General features: G+C 43.2%; 1 protein-coding gene across 2 annotated transcripts in view; it reads left to right on the plus strand.

Moving 5' to 3' along the window:
• The window catches only part of unc5b (unc-5 netrin receptor B), a 308,757-nt gene extending 290,836 nt beyond the window's left edge, over positions 1-17,921 (plus strand). For both annotated transcript variants that reach the window (XM_072282602.1, XM_072282603.1), the window contains 5 exons: positions 5,035-5,268; positions 7,016-7,165; positions 8,435-8,599; positions 15,820-15,998; positions 17,112-17,921. In XM_072282602.1, the coding sequence (XP_072138703.1) occupies positions 5,035-5,268; positions 7,016-7,165; positions 8,435-8,599; positions 15,820-15,998; positions 17,112-17,274 (891 nt within the window). In that variant the 3' untranslated portion in view covers positions 17,275-17,921. The remainder of the gene's footprint in view (positions 1-5,034; positions 5,269-7,015; positions 7,166-8,434; positions 8,600-15,819; positions 15,999-17,111) is intronic.
• The last annotated feature ends 1,128 nt before the right edge of the window (positions 17,922-19,049 follow it).

The following is a 19,049-nucleotide window of genomic DNA, read 5'->3' on the forward strand; positions in this document are numbered from 1 at the left end:
AATGAATTTAATATTAAACACACAGCGCATATTTTCCTCGCGTGGATATAATTAAAGTCAATTATCAGGGGAGCTTGGAAGTGTTGAACGAACTTCCAGTAGAAGTGGCAGAAGCAGGTTCGATATGATCATTTAAAGAAAAATTGGATAGGTATATGGACAGGAAACGAATGGAGGGTTATGGGCTAAGTGCAGGTCGGCGGGACTAGGTGAGAGTAGCGTTCGGCACGGACTAGAAGGGCTGAGATGGCCTGTTTCCGTGCTGTAATTGTTATATGGTTATATAGGTCACTTATAAGTCAATAGCATCATAACATTTTAAGTAATATTTGGATATTAAACGCACAGCACATTTTTTTCCCGTATGAATATATAAAATCATTGCAACACACCAATATCGCTGAATCAGTGGGAGCCCTGGGCTTGTTCCCCTGCAACAACACCGTCCTATCGAAGGGTGATAGGAGACAGCGATACTCGAAGGGGGTTCCTGATGTCCTGTCTATTCCGCAGTTTAGTTTTCGTTGTATTCATTGCAGAAAACTCCGCTTCGCAGAACAATGTTGGAAATGAAAGCAACGTTTTCAGTGCTTTCGTGGCTATCTCATGATATTTAGCCTTGACTTTGATCCAAAATGCCGACAGAGATGTTCTGTCAAACATACTTCTCAGCCCGTCGTCATTTGCAAGCTCGAGGAGTTGATCGCCTTCCTGCCCTGACACGGATGACGTGCGGGTCATGACCTCTCATGCGTAATGGCTGATCAGTGGCCGTGACAGGGAATGAGGACAGATGCAGCTGACCAAATCATATCGCTTCCTCGCGGCCCGGTAGCGCATGCTCTGCGGCCCGGTGGTTGGGGACCGCTGGGCTATAGCCCTGGTTACCTCCCTTTTATCTGCCACACAGCCACAGGAGTGTAGTCTCTTTAATTTTTTAAATTTATTTCGAGATACAGCATGGTAACAGGCCCTACTGGCCCAATGACCCTGGGCTGTCCAAATACACACGCGTGCCAATTAATCTACAAACCGGGATACCTTTCAGGGAGATAACCGGACCACCCAGAGGAAACCATAGTCATGGGGAGAATGTACAAAGTCCTTACATTCAGTGGCAGAATTGAATCCAGGTCGCCGGGACTGTAACCGCATTTCTCTAACCAATACACGACTGTGCCATCCCAATGGATGAAACGTGTAAGATCCCACAAGCATCAATTAGGTAACCAGATGTCGTTTCAGTGATAACTTTGAATGATCTTCCATGTTGTCCAAAATCGTCGCATGGGATATCTCAGTCCACCTAAGAGAGCAAGTGGAAGCTTAGTATGGCCTCTCAGCCAAAGTCAGCATGTCCAGTGGAGCCTTGATTTTTGTGCTAGAACAAGAGTTTAGGCTACCCTCAGGACATTTATCAAGATAAGAAACTTAAGATATTATCTCTTCAAGAGAGGAAATTTGAAGACCATTTACCCACACACTGGGAATTACAATCTGGTAATTTAACGCTGAATGGGCTTGAATAATAGGCTGTGCTCAGAGAGTCAAGCAGCGTCTGTGGAGAAAAACACTGTCTGGTCATCCTTTGAGATGTCACTGACCAACCCCCTTCCATGACAGACCTAGGCAAGCACACCGGTGGTGAAAAGGTTATAAAGGATCCCTCCAGCTTTAGAGCAAGCAAGCTTCTTTGAGGAAAAGTAAGCCAAAATACTTCAATGCTGGAAATCCAAAACAGATGCTCTGCAGGTCAGGCAGCACATACGAGGAGAGAAATGGAACTAAAGTTTAAGGTTGATGTACCTTCTTCTGAGCTGGGAATGATTTGACATAAGCAGATTTTAAGGTGTCAAGAAAAGGGAAGGAAGCAAAGAAGACACAAGAGGTTTGACGCCATCAGCTCCAACATCGGCCATGACCGCCTGACTCTCTCACAGGATCCTACTGCTCCTCTTCCTTCACTATTACTTCGTACCCAACTCTTGTCTCTTAAGCTTCCCTCTAACCCTCATTCCCCCTTCACTCCTCTGAGTCCCCATCTACCTCGCACCCCACTTTCCCTGAACACTTCAACTCTCCTCTTTTTCCTGACCCTTTCAACCCTCTGCCCTTCAGTTCCAACCCATGCCATATCTTCACCATCCCCTCTAATCTTCCCCCTCTGAGGTGGGATGTCCTGTTTTCAGCAATGGTCTTTGCCTACTTGCGACTTCACCTTAATGAGTTCCGCACCCGCCATGTCTCAGCCCAAAACATCAACTGTTTATTGCCTTCCATAGATGCTACCTGCCCTGCTGAGTTCCTCCAGCATTTCGGGTGTGAAGAGAGGGAGTGTGGCAGGAGAGTTCACAAGGCAGATTAAATGGCAGATAGGAGAAAGGTGGAGAAAGCTGGTAATCAGGCAAGGAACATAAGATTGAGTCTAAAGGATATGTTAACAGAAATATACAGTATAACACCCTGAATTTGGTTTGCGGGCATTCATAAACGGGGCACAGGGCTCTTACCAGGAAGTCACCACATTGTAAGCAGCAAGGCTGATCAAAACCGCAACCCACTAACCCACCCCTCCACACTCCCAATCACCACTACTTTATAATTTCCTGTCAGTCAGAGGCATTCCTGTGCCTAGACATGGACATACAATCAATCTATGTATATAAACTATCTTATGTACTTATACTCTTTGTGTTTTTTTTACCTTATTGTGTTTTTTTTGGCTGCATCGGAGGCAGAGTAACCTCTGGAAATGACATTAAACAATCTTGAATCTTTACATTTCATTCCTGTCCTTTCCTTGTGTGGCTGATGGCCATCCAACTGGATTCACACACTGTGCAATAAAACAGCACTGACAGGAATCTCCCCTGACGCCCCTTTCATGGCAATCAGAAATCCACATTGGCAACTGAGCCCTAAGTGCATAGTTTAATGCAGGAAGGATGAGCTGGGATAATACAATCTAGTCACATTGCAAAACCTTCCTGTATATTTCAAATTAGGCCAATATCAGAGTGAAATAGAAACTGTCAGTTTGAGCGGTGTTTAAACAAAAAGTTGAACCATGTTATTAAAGCATTTTACCCTCTGTCATCCAGCCTGACATCAGATTATAGACATCAGATAATCGTCTCAGGGTTATTACTTATGCTGAGATTTGATTGCTCTTTGATTGATTGATTTAAAAGCTGCAGTGTTGATTGCAGCTGCCATTTGTAGATTGTCTTTTAGTGGTAAAATGTCTCTCAGTGCTTCAATGGAAACAGAAACAAGAACTTGACACCAAGTCAGGCAGCGGAGGTGGTGGAGTTCCAGGAGTTTGGAGTGTTTCAGTGTAGTAAGCTCAGGACATGTGGGTGAACAGGAGTCCAGATGAGTCAGGACACACGCCGGCAATGTTTTATCTCGAGTGTCCTGCAGTGGGAGTTGGCAAAACTGAGCACCAGTGATGGCGATGGGTTTCTCCAACAAATAAAATAAATTATTTCCAACCGTTTCCAAAAGTCCCCTTAGAGCGGATCACAGGCACAAGAGATTCTGCAGATGCTGGAAATCTGGAGTAACAAACACAAAGTGCTGGAGGAACTCAAGCCGGGACTGATGAAGGGTCTCGGCCTGATATGTCAACTGTTTATTTCCCTCCATAGATGCTGTCTGACCTGCGGAGTTCCTCCTACATTGTGTGTGTGCGCTTGGTGAATACACACAGGCTTTTCCCCCTTCGGGTTAAGCATGTCTAGAACTAGTAGTCATAGGTTTAGGATGAAGGGTGAAAGATTTAAGGGGAATCTGAGGAGGAAAGTCTTCACTCAGAGAGGGTGGTGCGAGCGTAGAATGAGCTATCAGTGGATATGGCAAATGTGGGTTCAACTGTTATATTTAAGAGAAGCTTGGATAGGTATATGGATGACAGAGAAGTCTCGATAGCTATATGGAGGGTTATGGTCTAGGTGTGGCTTGATGGGACTAGAAAAAGGACCAGGCCAGCATGGACTAGATGGGCCAAAGGCTGTTTTTGTACCGTAGTGTTCTATGACTTTAAATATCTTTCTCTCCAGGTGCTGCCTGATTTGCTGAGTATTTCCATCATTTTCCATTTTACTTCAAATTTCCAGATGCTACAGGGTACTTTTTTGTTTTTTGATTGCTATGAAAATACAAGTTTTGTTGCCACCACCTGAATTGAGCTGCTGGATGGGAATGATGAGAAAATGAAACGGGATTAAAGTAGGATTAGTGTAAATGTGTGCTTGATAGTCAGTGTGGACTCAATGGGCCAGTTTCCATGCAGACACTACTCACCCTACAAACTGCCTTTTTCAAAAACTCCCTTCTGTAAAGATATAGGAGCAGAATTAGGCCATTTGGCCCATCAAGTCTGCTCCACCATTTCATCATAGCTGATCCATTTTTCCTCTCAGCCCCAATCCCCTGCCGTGTCCCCATATCTCTCCATGCCCTGACTAAGCAAGGATCTATCAACCTCTGCCTTAAATATACTTAAAGATGTGGCCTCCACAGCCGACTGTGGCAAAGAATTCCACAGATTTACCACTCTCTAAAGAAACTTCTCCTCATCTCCAACCTAAAAGGATGTCCCTTTGCTTTGGGGCTGTGTCCTCTGGTAAAGCACTATAGGGCTATTAAAAGAAAAACTTCACACCGTCTTAAAAGTCGCTGGGTAATCTCTGACCAGTCATTCTAGTTAGCCCTCCCCACCTCCTCTCTGTCTATCACTTCAGTCACTGACTGCACTGTGAACACTTTAAACCACTTTTTATAATGCTGCTTGTATTTTAAATGCATATTGGTATTTGTATATCCATGCACATTTGATTCTATACCTGTACTTTAACCTCTAGCTTATTTCTGTATAATTCTTTATTCCTTAGAATTGTTGACTGTTGTTTTTTTTTGTTGCATGTCACACCAACACACCACAGCAAGTACCTACTACTTGTAAATGTAAGTGGTGAGCAGAGTTGATCCAAAGTGCTGTATGACCTTGTGAATGTTTCTGTGTGCCTTCAGGAAGTGGTGACGCTGGAGGAAGAGAACTTAAATACACCCTGCTACTGCCAGTTGGACTCGCAGTATTGCCACATCCTGCTGGACCAACTGGGAACGTACGCACTCGTTGGGGAATCGAACTCCAGGTCAGCCATTAAGAGGCTGCAGCTGGCCATATTCGCACCGATCTCATGTACATCTCTGGAATACAGCCTTAAAGTATACTGTGTGGAGGATACCCCTGATGCCCTGAAGGTACAGTACCTTGTGGTGGCTTGGCATTCAGAACTATAGACAGAAGAAGTGGAAGGAGTTGGAGAAACTGCCCCTCGGGTTTTCTATATCCAGTGGCTCATCTGATATTTCCATGTTTTCCTTCGTGGTGTAAAGTATGCCTTTTGGCCCATTGAGTCTGTGCTGGATCACTGAGCGATCCCCATTTCCCCAGTAGTTGTGTCTGCAGCCACTTCTCCCCCACCATTGCCACCAACTCCCAGAGAATTCAACCACTTAAGATGATAGATGCAATTTACGTGGCCAGCTAAGCTACCAATTTGCATACGTTCGGGATGTGGGATGATACACCAACACCCATGGGATCGCACACAATTGCAAGGAGAAAGTGCAATCTCCATACAAAGACCACCCAAAGTCAGAACTGAATCTGGATCACTGGAGTCATGAGGTGCAAACTGTACTTACAACATAGAAGGTTACAGGTCCTTGTGCAGACCTTTTGACCTACTTGAAGATCAATCTAACCCTTCCATCCCAGTCCCACATGGCCCTCCATTTCTCTATTGTCTGTACCTGTCTAAGAGTCTCTTAAATGTCCCTATTGTACCCTCTCTACCATCACCCCAGTAGCACGTTCCATGCACCTACATTCTCTCTGCAAAAAAAAAACTTACCTCTGACATCCCCTCAATACTTTCCTCCAATCACCTTAAAATTATGCCCAACCTGTTAGCCATTTTGACCTGGGAAAAAGTCTCTGGCTGTCCTCTCAATTTTTGCCCCTTATCTTGTACACCTCTATCAAGTCACCTCTAATCCTTCACTCCAAAGAGAAAAGCCCTAGCTCACTCAACCTACCCTCATAAGACATGATCTCTAATCCAGGCAACATCCTGGTAAATCTCCTCTGCACCTTCTCTAAAGTTTCCTCATCCCTCCTTGCTGCACACTGTATCTTGACTCAAATTTCTTGGTTATTCCCCCATACATCTTAAATGTCCTTAAGGTCCCATTAATAATGGGCCAAATCTTAATTTTAATTCTGAAATTGATAATCTTTTGATAAGCAACGATGCTGAGGGATTGCTAAGCAGATGTGGGCCTGTGGAGTTTAGCCGTGACTTCATTGGACAGACTTAAGGGGGTTTATGAACTATTTCTCTGTTCCAAGCTCCTCCAGAACCACTCTTACCTTTAGATCACTTTCAATGTAGTAACCTGTATTTGTCAGAGGGCACAGAATACAGTTGGCCAGCAGAAAAGGGAATCAGTCAATTCAGACAAAATATTGAGTGTTGGAAGTCTGCTCATGTGGCTGCTAGTTTGGTCCTATTGCAAAGTTTAGGAGATAGGGCAAGAAGGCTATACGGGATTAAGATTCAGATCAGCCATATGAGTGCACAAGTTCAAGGGCCTAAGCCCTGTTACAAATGTGAGAAGTGTTTCCTGAATTACTGTTCTCCTCATTATCCTAAGACTGATATCGGCCTGGCCGAGGACCATGACAATCATTCTTTGATTTAGAAAAGGGACAATTTCTTCAAAATCATTTCATTGAGGCCAATCTTTTTGAGTCAAAAGTGCAGAATAAATGCATTGTGGGTATTTTCAAATTCTCATTATCCTTGATAGTGAATAGTGTGCTCTTCAGAATGGCAAAAAGTGGATTCTAATTCAAAATCAATGAATAGAACAATCATGTACTGTTGCCATTGTGGTGGTTGAAGTAGTATTTGACCTACAAAATCTTTGTGCCTTGCTGTAGGAGGTGCTGGAGCTGGAGAGGACTCTGGGTAGTTACCTACTGGAAGAACCCAAAAGCCTGCTGTTCAAAGACAGTTACCACAACCTGCGGCTTTCCATCCACGACATTCCCCACTCCCTCTGGAGAAGCAAGCTGCTTGCCAAGTATCAGGTAGGAGCCGAGTAATCCCAGCATCATCAGACTGGGTTATGGAAATTGAGAAAGGAAAAGGTTGCTGAACTGAACCAAAGAACAGTTCATTGGTAGGTTCGGCAGCTGAAATGAAAGCAGAGGCCGGGTGCTGATGTCTGACTGCCTCGCTGTCAGAGGTGCGGTTTGTCAGCTGGGTCTCGAACCCAAGGGTGTATTGTCAGCTGGGTATATTTCAAAGAAAAAGGTAATCATTTTCCCTGTCAATACTGTTCCCCCAATCAACACCTCAAACATAGGTGATTCAGAAGTGAGCATATTAATGTCTGTTTGATCACGCTGTGCACAGATTTGGATGAGCTATAAATGCTGAGCTTGCCTGTGGTGACCATGATCTATGTATTTTTAACTCACCAGAAATGGCCAGCTATGCAGGCTGCTGCTTGTCTGAATAAGCCAGCAGCGTTCAACAGCATGGACTAGCCTTAAATAAGAAAGAAAAAGTGGGGTTCTTTCAGTCGTCTGCCATTTGTTCCCTGCACGTTTGCTCTTTAGTAACATCAAAGACTTAACCTTGCCTTTATCTTACACTACCTTAACCTTAACTCTTACTGAAATAGAGAACAGCTGGAAAAACAATGGCAGGTAGAGTTGCTGTGGCAACTGTTGACAATAATGAATGGGCAAACCATCTCATCTTTGCCTTATGTTGGGTACAGGCAGACTGCGGGAGCCATTGTGTAGGGTACAGGCAGACTGGGTAAGTCATTGTGTGGGGAACAAGCAGAATGGCCTGACTTTGTGGGGTTCTGGCAGAACAGATCAGCTGTGGTATGAGGTACAGGCAGAATGGTGAGAGTGTTGTGTGGGTACAGTCAGAACAGGTGAGTCACTGTGTGGGTTACAAGCAGAGCAGATAAGCCTTTGTGTGGAGTACAGTTGGAACAAGCGAGCCACTGTGTAGGGTACTAGCAGAACAAATGGGCCATTGTGTGGAGTACAGGTGAAATAGGCAAGCAGTTGTATGGGGTACAGGCAGAACATGTGAACCAGAGCAGTAGACAGTGGTGAGCATTGGAAATACTGACACTATCAGGGGCACCTCTAGGTGCTGAAGCACCCCTTAGGAAACTTTGTTCATTAGCAGAATGAAAATGGAATATATTTCCAGCCATAGAATTGCCAGCTTGAACGTTGTTTCTGTCAACTCATTTTTCTAACCACATTCTCTCTGACTTGATGCACGGTGGTTCAAAGTAACCAAACATCCCTCTATTTTTGTCTTTGCAGGAGATTCCATTTTACCACATCTGGAGTGGAACTCAGAGAGCACTGCACTGCACCTTCTCACTGGAGAGGTACAGTATGGCATCGACTGAATTCTCCTGCAAAATTTGTGTCCGACAAGTAGAGGGAGAGGGACAGATATTCCAAGTGCATACAGTCATCGAGGAGGTAAGACCATCCTGGTGGAATGTCTCTTTGACAGGTACCAACACTGAACAAATTTGTCCACAAAGAATGGCTGCTGGGAATATGAGTTAACAAGCCTCATGAATACCAATGAGGAGAGACAAAGTGGGAGAGAAATTGGGCCTTTTATTTTCTTCACCTGTACAGCGTGAAGAACTTACTGACACTAATGTCAGCCTAATGAATCAATGGAAGGATTTAAACATCTGTCTTGACCTGAAATGTCATCAGTCCATTTCACTCCATAGATGTTGCCTGACCCACTAGGTTCCTCCAGCAGTTTTTTTTGCTCCAGATTCCAGTACCTGCATCCCCCTCAATATTTAAACACCGAGAAGGATCTCAGCAGGTCAAGTAGCATCTATGGAAAAGAATAAAGAGTCAACGTTTCGGGCCGAGACCCTTCATGAGTCCTGATGAAGGTTTATGGCCTGAAACATCAATTATTTATTCCTCTCCGCAGAAGCTGCCTAACCTGCTGTGTCCCCCAGCAATTTGTGTGCATCACTCTGGAACTGCAGTATCTGCAGAATCTCTTGTGTTTAAACACCCTGCTCATTTTTATCTCATACAATGAATATATCTCTCTGTTTCTTCATGCGTATGTATATATCCAACTTCCCTGTATATTATTGTTAGTCACATTGTGGGAGTGAGTTCCATATTTTCACCACTTGTTTTAAAGGAGAAAACACAAAATGCTGGATGAATTCAGTAGGTCAAGAAGCATCTATGGGGAGGAATGAACAGGCAATGTTTTGGGCTGACACCTTTCATCGGAACACAGGACGTGGTTTAAAGGTTTATTTCTGAATTCCAGATTGGAAGCGTTACCTTGTTAGTCCCTAGTCCTGATCTCTGTCCCAGTCATTGTTATAGGCCATACAGTGTGGAAACAGATCCCATATTCTACTCAGCCATTTGCACTAATCCTACTTTATCCTCGCCATATTTCTTTCAGTTCCCTGCTACTCACCAGTACAATGGAAACAATTTCCAGGAGTTAATTAACCTACCAAACCATTCAGCTTTAGACTGGGGAAATAAACTGGAGCACCCGGAGGATTTCATGCAAAATCCACCAAGGACCAAAGTCGGAATTGAACAGGGGAACACTGGAGTTATGAGGCATCGACTCAGCTCACTAAACCACGTAGTTCCCCCATTTTCCCCACTTCTATCTTAACAAACCATTTCAGAATCTTTGAGCTCCATTATCAGTTTACTGTCAACCATCCTTTGTCAAGCTCAGGTTTACTGTTATTCAACTGTTTACATGTATATCGCCAAATGAGACAACATTCCTGCGGACCGAGGTGCACAATACAGTACATATAACTCACACAAAGTAATATTACCTCAAGCAAATAAATAAATAGTGAGGTACTTATATGACACAAGTTGAAAAGCGAACAGTGTAATGCTACTTGCGGTTCATAAGTGATGAGACTTGGGTAGTGGCTGGAGGAAGAAGCTGTTTCCCATCCTCACAGTTTTTGTCCTATTGCCACGGTACCTCCTGCCTCATGGTAGGAAGTCAAAGAGATTGTTACACAAATGGGAGGGTTCACTGACAATGCTAAGGGCCCTGCATATGCAGCACTCCTGATAAATATCTCTAATGGGTGAAAGAGAGACCCCCATAATCCTCTCTAGCAGGACTTGCGGTCAGGTCCCTTGCAATTCTCATACCAGATGGTGATGCAGCTAGTCAGGACACTCTCAACGGTGCTCCTTTAAAACTGGTTAAAATGGAGGCGGGGAGCCTCACACATTTCAACCTCTTCGGGAAGTGGAGACACTGCCGTCCTTTTTTGAACAAAGTGGTGATGTTGAGGGCCCAAGTGATAACATCCATTATGTACACTCCCAGAAGCTTGGTGCTTCAGTTCTCTCCACAGAGCAGCTATTTATGTGCAGTGAGACCCTGCTTCCTGCTGGTTATATCTCCTCCTTGATGACAATCAGCATTGGCGCACCTCAGGGGTATGTGCTTAGCCTACTGCTCTACTCTTTCTATACCCATAACTGTGTGGCGAGGCACAGCTCAAATTCCATCTATTAATTTGCTGATGATGCAACCACTGTTGGTAGAAACTCAGATGGAGATAAGAGGGTGTACAGGAGCAAGATAGACCAGCTAATTGAGTGGTGTAACAGCAACAACCTTGCACTCAATGTCAGTAAGACAAAAGAGCTGATCGTGGTCTTCAGGAAGGGTAAGACAAAGGAACGTGAACTGATCCTCGTAGGGGGATCAGAAGTGGAGAGAGTGAGTAATTTCAAGGTCCTGGGTGTCAAGATCTCTGAGGATCTAACCCGCTCCCAGCATATTGAGGCAGCTATAAAGAAGGCAAGACAACAGCTATATTTCATTAGGAGTTCGAAGAGATTTAGTTTTATCGCCTAAAACACTCAAAATCATCTATAGATGTATTGTGAAGAGCATTCTGATAGGCTGCATCACTGTCTGGTATGGGGATACTACTGCACAGGACTAAAGCTACAGAAAGTTGTAAAGTTAGTCAGCTCTATCTTGGACACTCGCCTCCATCCTTCAAGACATCTTCAAGGGGCTGTGCCTCAGAAAGGCGGCGTCTATTGTTAAGGACCCCGATAACCCAGAACATGCCCTCTTCTCATTGTTACTGTCAGGAAGTAGGTACAGAAACCTGAAGGCACACACTCAGTGATTCAGGAACAGTTTCTTACCCTCTGCCATGTGATTCCTAAATGGACATTGAACCCATGAACACCACCTCACTTTTTAAAAAAATATAGATTAGTTCTGTTTTTGCACTATTCTATTTTTAATCTATTTATATATATATACTGTAATTGATCTACTCATTTTTTTCTTTCTATATTATCATGTATTGCATTGAACTGCTGCTGCTGAGTTAACAAATTTCACGACATATGTTGGTGATAATAAACTTGATTCTAGTTATAATCTCAGTTTTGCAGCACAGATTCAGCATATTCTCCAGTCTCACTGCATGAAAGTGAGGGTATCTACTGAGAATTCACTCAAGGTTTCAACATGTGCAAGTTTTATTTTTCTGTTAATTCTCACAGTTAATATTGCAAGCCATCTCGCAGAATGCTTTTAACTGTGAAGTAAAGAACTTAAAAGCAAAAGATGTCGATGGGGGAAGGTTACAAATTACACCTGAGCATTTGGATCAATCCGTCACAATACTTTTGGTATGCAGCACTTTTATAATCTGCAAACAGTCCTTGGATTGTAGCTGGCCAAATGCACTCAGTGGCCACTTTATTATCTACTTACTGTATCTAATAAATTGGCCATTGAGTATATTTTCATGGTCTTCTGTTGCTGTAGCCCATCCACTTCAAGGTTCGACATGTTGTGCATTCAGAGATGATCTTTTTCACACCACTGTTGTAACCCATGGTTTTTTGAGTTACCGTCACTCTCCTGTCAGCTTGTACCTGTCCGGCCATAATCCTCTGACCAGACTCTCAATAACTAGGCTTTTTTGCCCACAGAACTGCTGCTCACTGGATTTTTATTTTGGTTGTTTTTCACACCACTCTCTGTAAATTCTAGGCTGTTGTGTGTGAAAATCCCAGGAGATCAGCAGTTTCTGAGGTACTCAAACTACCCCATCTAGCACCGATAATTATTCCCATGGTCAAAATCACTTAGATCACATTTCTTCCCCCTTCTGATATTTGGGCTGAACAGCAACTGAACCTCTTGACCATATCTGCATGCTTTTATGAATTGAGTTGCTGCCACATAATTGGCTGATTAGATAATGCATTAACGAGCAATTGTAACTAATAAAGTGGCCACTGACTGTATCTTACACTGGTTCAGCATTTGGTGGCATATTAACAGTCTGTGCAGCCACTGCCATACGGTGCCAGACACTTGAGTTTATTCCTGATCTCCAGTACGGTCTGTGTGGAGGTTTCATGACAAACTTTGACAAACTTTTATAGATGTGCAGTGATGAGTATACTGATAGGTTGCATCACAGCTTCATATAAAAATGCCAATGCTCAGGAATGGAAAAATCAACAAAAAGAGGTGGATACAGCCCAGTCCATCACAGGCAAAGCCCGCCTCATTATTGAGCATATTTACAAGGAGCGCTGCCATAAGAAAGCAGCACCCATCATCCAGGCCACGCTCTCTTCTCGCTGCTGCCATCAGCCTGGAAGTACCACATCACCAGGTTCAGGAACAGTTATTACCATATAACCATCACCTCAACACTGAACTGACTCCACAACCTATAGACTCATTTTCAAGGATTTTACAGCTCATGTTCTCAATATTATTTATTTACTTTTTAAAATTATTTGGAAGATTAGTCTTCTCTTGCACATTGGTTGTTAGTCAGTCTTTGTTATTTATAGTCTTAGATAAATTCTATTGTATTTCTTTATTTTCTGGTAAATACCTGGATGAAAATGAATCTCAGGGTTGTATATGGTGACATATATGTACTTCTTGATAATAAATTTACTTTGACTTTTACATCTTCTTCTTGTGACTGGGCTTCCTCCCACAACCTAAAGGCATACAGATGGGGAGATTTATTTGGCCATTTGTAAATTGCCCTAAATGTTTGAGTGAAAGAATCGGGGGGAAATTGGTGAGAGTTGGTAGATTAATTGGCCACTTGTACACGCTCCGTAATGTGTGACCTTTAAGGAGAGTTACTGAGAATGTGAAGAGATAAAGATGGGATTAATTTAGGATTAGTGCAAATGAGTGGTTGCTGGTCTGTATGCAGTAGGCCGAATCGCCTGTTTCCATGCTGTGTCCTTCCATTTCCCTATTTCTCAAGGTCAACGATCCTCAGCTTCCAGCCTTTGATCTCACTGGGTAACTTGGCACATCGTAGCTGTTGAAAACTGCAGTGGATTGTATCAGCCTCATACATAAAACCTGACTTGCTCTCATTTTATCAACTCCTGCAATGGCAGAAAGTTATTTCTCTCATTCCGCCAAAACAAAGGCTGTACAGTGACCCCCTTTGGTGAAGATTAAATCAGATACGGAACCAGGAACACTTATTAAGTTACAGTCACACTTTGACCACAACAACCTGAACTGACATGGAATGTGGAGACTCACCACCAGGGATTTCATGGAGTGGAATAGTGTGACTACATACTGTATGTTCACAGACTGAAAGTTTGCGGTCAAAAGTGCAAGGGAGGCATTTCAAGGCTGAGAGGGGTTTAACAAGAGAAGCTGGTTGAGCACTTGGCTGATCTCCCAGGGCTACGTTAGATGGTGTCAATCTGCGGTTTTGATTAAAGTGCATTGTTGGCAAGGAGCACCAGGAATCCGACTGTGCTTGTAGGCCACACTTCATCTGATCTGGGAACACGTATTGTCTGAGTGCCAAATGCAGGAGCTAAAATTCCTTTCCCAGCTCTGGCATCCCTCACCTCTAGGAACACAAGATACATTCCTTCCCCCTTTCCCTCTGTAGAACTGAATTGGAATACAGTATCAACAGGGAAGATGCCACAACGGTGTTGCCTCACAGTACACAGACCACAAGGCTTTGAAAATCCACTAACAACACTGGCACACACACAAGTTAAGCTCCAATTTGCATTGTCTTTTCTTACCTAATGCATCAGCCTTAACGGTGAATTCTCTGGAAAGGAAGACAGCTGGCTCAAAACCTCTTCAGAAAAATATCTGCTGGCAGTGCAGTAGACTGCTAAGGGGTCCTGTACTGATGTGGGTGCAGTATTTGGAAAGAGACGCAGCGATACCTTCCCTTCATTCATCATCACTTCAAACATAATAAAACATCATTATTCATAATAATTCAAAAATCCATTATAATCATTGAATTACACTGGAAGCTTGCTATATGCCAGTGTTTCCCACTCCAGTAAGCAGTGTGAACTTTGAAAGGCCTAGTCTACATGAAAGACTTTGACTTATAATTCTCATCCCTCTCTGCACAACTCTATAAATCATCCCTGCTGAGAAAATAGCAGAGCAAAGCATAGGAACTTGCGGAGCAAATCCAATAGGCCAAGTGGCCTAATTCTGCTCCTACGTCTTCTGAGTTTCACAGCAATGCTTTAACTTAAAGCTACAATTTTTTTTGTAATCTTTTCTTGGAAATTTTAGAGTTCACCAAAGGTGAATACCTCCCTATTAAGTACGCTTGTGTAATATCCATACCACCAAGGTGCCAGGTGGTGACTATCTCCAACAAGAGAGAGCCTAGCCACCTTTGTTTGACATGCACTGGTATTATCACGGCTGAATGTGTCATGTTCTACATTATGGACCAGTTAGTGCTCCTGCCACACAGCTCCAAGAACCTGGATCTGATCCATTGCCTGCCCCCTGTGTGAAGTTTGCACATCCCTCCTGTGATCACCTAGGTTTCTACAGATGATCTGGTGTCCGTTCACATTCCATTCCACCATGTAGAAGGCAAAAGTTGGGTCTGTCACGAATACACTTCTGCAGATGCATGCACCTACAATTACCATCCACAAAACAGCTGACTTGATAGTCATCACATCTGCCACATTAGATATTTTCTCCTTCTCCCATGGTGTATTGATACTATATTACAATTATTTATAGTTATAGAGCAGTGCAGTACAGAAACAGGCCCTTCAGCCCATCATTCCCATGCTACCCATTGAACCTTCCTACACTAATCCCATTTACTGACTTTAGGTCCATAGCCTCCCTTGCTTTGGTGATTCAAAAGACGTAAGCATTTGCCTGGTCATAACCCAAGCCAGCAAAGTCAAGGTGACATACACAAAATGCTGGAGGAACTCAGCAGGCCAGGCAGCATCTATGGAAAAGAGTACAGTCGACGTTTCGGGCTGAAAAAAGGGTTTCAGCCCGAAACGTCGACTGTATTCTTCTTCCATAGATGCTGCCTGCCCTGCTGAATTCCTCCAGCATTTTGTGTGTGTTACATGGATTTCCAGCATCTGCAGATTTTCTCTTGTTTGTGAAAGTCAAGGTGTCAGAAAGTCAAGGTGAACTACTTCATAATATAATTTTGACAGCTTGGTTATGTTTGACTGTGTTAAAAGTGGTGGTTGGTTGGTTTTGATGGATCACATTGAATCCTGGCATCGGTCAAATCTTTATTTATTTTGCTTGAGATCTTGAACCCTGAATGCATCACCTAATGTCAAAACAATATGACTTTCTTTAACAGAACGCCAAATGTGTCAGCCCCCTCCACATGCAGGTTGGTGCCACTGTGACCACCCAGGTAGGCCCTTATGCCTTTAAGATTCCGTACTCCATCAGGCAGAAGATCTGTACTAACTTGGATGCACCAAATACCCGGGGCAATGACTGGAGGCTGCTGGCTCAGAAGCTGGGAGTTGACAGGTATGAAGAAATTTACCTTAAAGCTTTAGAATAATAGATTAAATAAGTGACCCTTTCTTCCCAATCAATGAAGGATCCGTTCCAGGACAGAGTAGGAAAAGGCCCTTCACTTCTGTTGGGTCTCATTCAGTACACCCTTGGCTTCTAAGTTTGAAGCTACATTCCAGAGACCTGAGCACCAAAATTTCATGTGATGGTCGAGCGTATAAATGAGGGAATGCTGCACTGTTGAAGATGGTGTCTGCTGGGTGAGGAATGAAACCCTGTTTATTTATTTAGAAACAGTGGCGCAGAGCAGGCCCGGCCCAACATGCCGCACTGCTTAGCAACCCACCTATTTAAACCTAGCCTAGTCACAGGACAATTTACAACGACAAAATTGACCTATTAACCAGTACATCTTTGGAATGTGGGAGGAAACCGGATCCCGGATGAAACCCACGCGGTCACGGGGAGAACATGCAGACGAGTTGAACTCTGAACTCCAACGCCCCCAAGCTGTAATAGCGTCATGCTAACCGCTGTGCTGCCGTGGCGCCCCACCCCTACCATTACAGCTGACTGTCAAAGATCTCTTTGTACCATTTCAGAGAAGAGAAAGGAACTTATCACTGCTACAGTAGTCCATATGTCTCTGAAAACCAACTGAACTCAAGCCAGCTGGTACTATGAACTTGCTGTTCAGGGGAATTTCTCTGCATCAATTGGCTACTGGATTTCTTATATCAATCAGCATCCTTATGAAAGAATATGCTTCATTGTTTGTCTAGTACACTTAGTAAAGGTTGAAATGCAAAGTAAAAGCAGAAAATGCAGTAGATAAACTGAGATACAAAAGACTGCAGATGGTGGAATCTAGAGCAAAACACAAGATGTTGGAGGAACTCAATGGGTCAGGCAGCATCTGTGGAGGGAAAAGGACTGCCCATGTTTCGGGTTGAGACTTCATCTGGTCTGAGGGTCTCAACCTAACATGTTAACTGTCCATTTCCCTTCACAGATGCTGCTCGAATTGCTACATTCTTCCAGCATCTTCTTGTTTTTTTTTTGCCTTCTGAGTACTTAGTTGCACTGCTGAAGAGTGAGTCATGTTTTTTTCCTCCTTGTGCCTAGGTTTCTCACCTACTTTGCTACAAAAGTTAGCCCAACTGGAGTCATCTTAGATCTGTGGGAAGCCCAGCATCAGGACGACGGAGACATCAATTCCCTCGCTAGTGTCCTGGAGGAGATGGGCAAGAGTGACATGATGGTAGTCATGACATCAGAAGAATGCTGAAACACAAAAATTCTTGGCAACCGTGTGATGAAACCCTTGCATCTATGGCAACTACTTGTAGAAATCAGTTTGCTGCTCACCTGAGCACCTGGCAAATTAGGAAAGTAGTGATTTACAGAAGAGAGCAGTGCTTGTCATGTTCAATCTAGATGAAGCCTCTCTCCTATCCAAAGCTTTGGGCAGCTTGTAAAAGGTTAACAGTTTCTTAGGAAACGCATTTAATTTATTATCCATATCTTTGGATGCTTTTTTGTTTGCTCCTATATTGAAACTTTGTAAGAACCCACAGAGTTGTTTACATATATGGCAGATGTAGACATCACTCAAATCTGAATGCATATGTTGTACAAGAGAGATCCAGCTGAACAATCATAGGTGTTTAGGAAGAGGAGAATGATTCATAGATGCAGGCAGGCAGTGGTATCACGGGACCATCCACTTGCAATTTATTACCCTGTGGCAAAGGAAAATTCATTTCTTCAAGTTCGGAAACAAACTTTGCCCAAATCACCGTGGGTTTCTCCCAGCCACTTTGGCAGAACACAAATCCACAAATCAAAGCTAAGGCAAATTCAAAGTCAGTCTCTCTCTCTCTCTCTCTCTCTCTCTCTCTCTCTCTCTCACACACACACACACACACACACACACACACATTGTCAGTGACAAAACCCATGATGAAAATATTACCAGATTTTGTATCACATTGCCCTGTCTGGTTGTTTAGTGACAGTATTTAAATTGTGCAAGACAATGCAGACTAGTAGGATTTGTCAGGGTTTCTGCTAAGGTTAATCACCAGCATCTCTATGCTAAAACCCATCACTTCTAAATAACAGGAGGCATTTATACATTAACTCTTGGTGTGCCTAACCAACCAACCTCTTTTCACTCACCATCCCATCTCCCATTGAGTAAAGTGGGAACAGTTCCCAGCCTGTCTTCACAGAGTCAAGACCATGTGTTGAAGACTGAAGCAAAGCAATAGCCATTTGTCAAAGCAGCCTACCATCACCAGAAAAATGTCTCCAATACAAATTGTGCAATGTACCGGCAAAGGAAATTAAACTCACGTCTAGCACCAGAGGATCTCAAAACAAACCAGAATGAATATGGGCTCCATGTTCTTGAAGTGTTATCATATTTTGACCATAATAAAGTATAGCCTTAGTATAATATTTTCTATCAAGAATTCAGATTTTGATCTTAATTTTAATCTGAATGTTAGCCAAGGCCTGGCATAGAAATATGAAACCCTCTGTGCTTTAATTGACCACTGTCATTTGTCTCTTCCTTTAATAATAAAGGAAATTTCAGTAGGTGATGTAATCACTTCTCTTGCCAACATCTCTGCTGCATCTCAGACCATTTCACTGAACCATAGAATGCCTCAGAACCAAACCAACTTCACTGAAGAAACTTGAGGGAACCATGAGTTTGTGGACATGAACACAGAAAATTGGAAGAATCCTTCGAGCCATTTTGAGTACCAATGATTGGTATCTTGAGCTAGCATTGGACTAAGTTAGCTAGAAGTACTTCACATGGGACTTAATCTTCGTGTGAACCATCCAAAGTACATAACCTGATGGTGGAATGACAACAAATGCCCAAGATAATTCCGTTCCAGAAATCATCAGGCGGCAAACTCTCCAAGGTTTCTTTCCCAGTCAACCACCATTTTAGGGCCAGAATCCAATGATGTCTTACTCCAAACTTGCCTTTAAATCAAACACTTTTGGTCATTGTCGCAAAGACATTCATCATGAACTCACAAA

Source organism: Mobula birostris, chromosome 18, assembly GCF_030028105.1.
Source record: "Mobula birostris isolate sMobBir1 chromosome 18, sMobBir1.hap1, whole genome shotgun sequence".
Lineage (NCBI taxonomy): Eukaryota > Metazoa > Chordata > Chondrichthyes > Myliobatiformes > Myliobatidae > Mobula > Mobula birostris.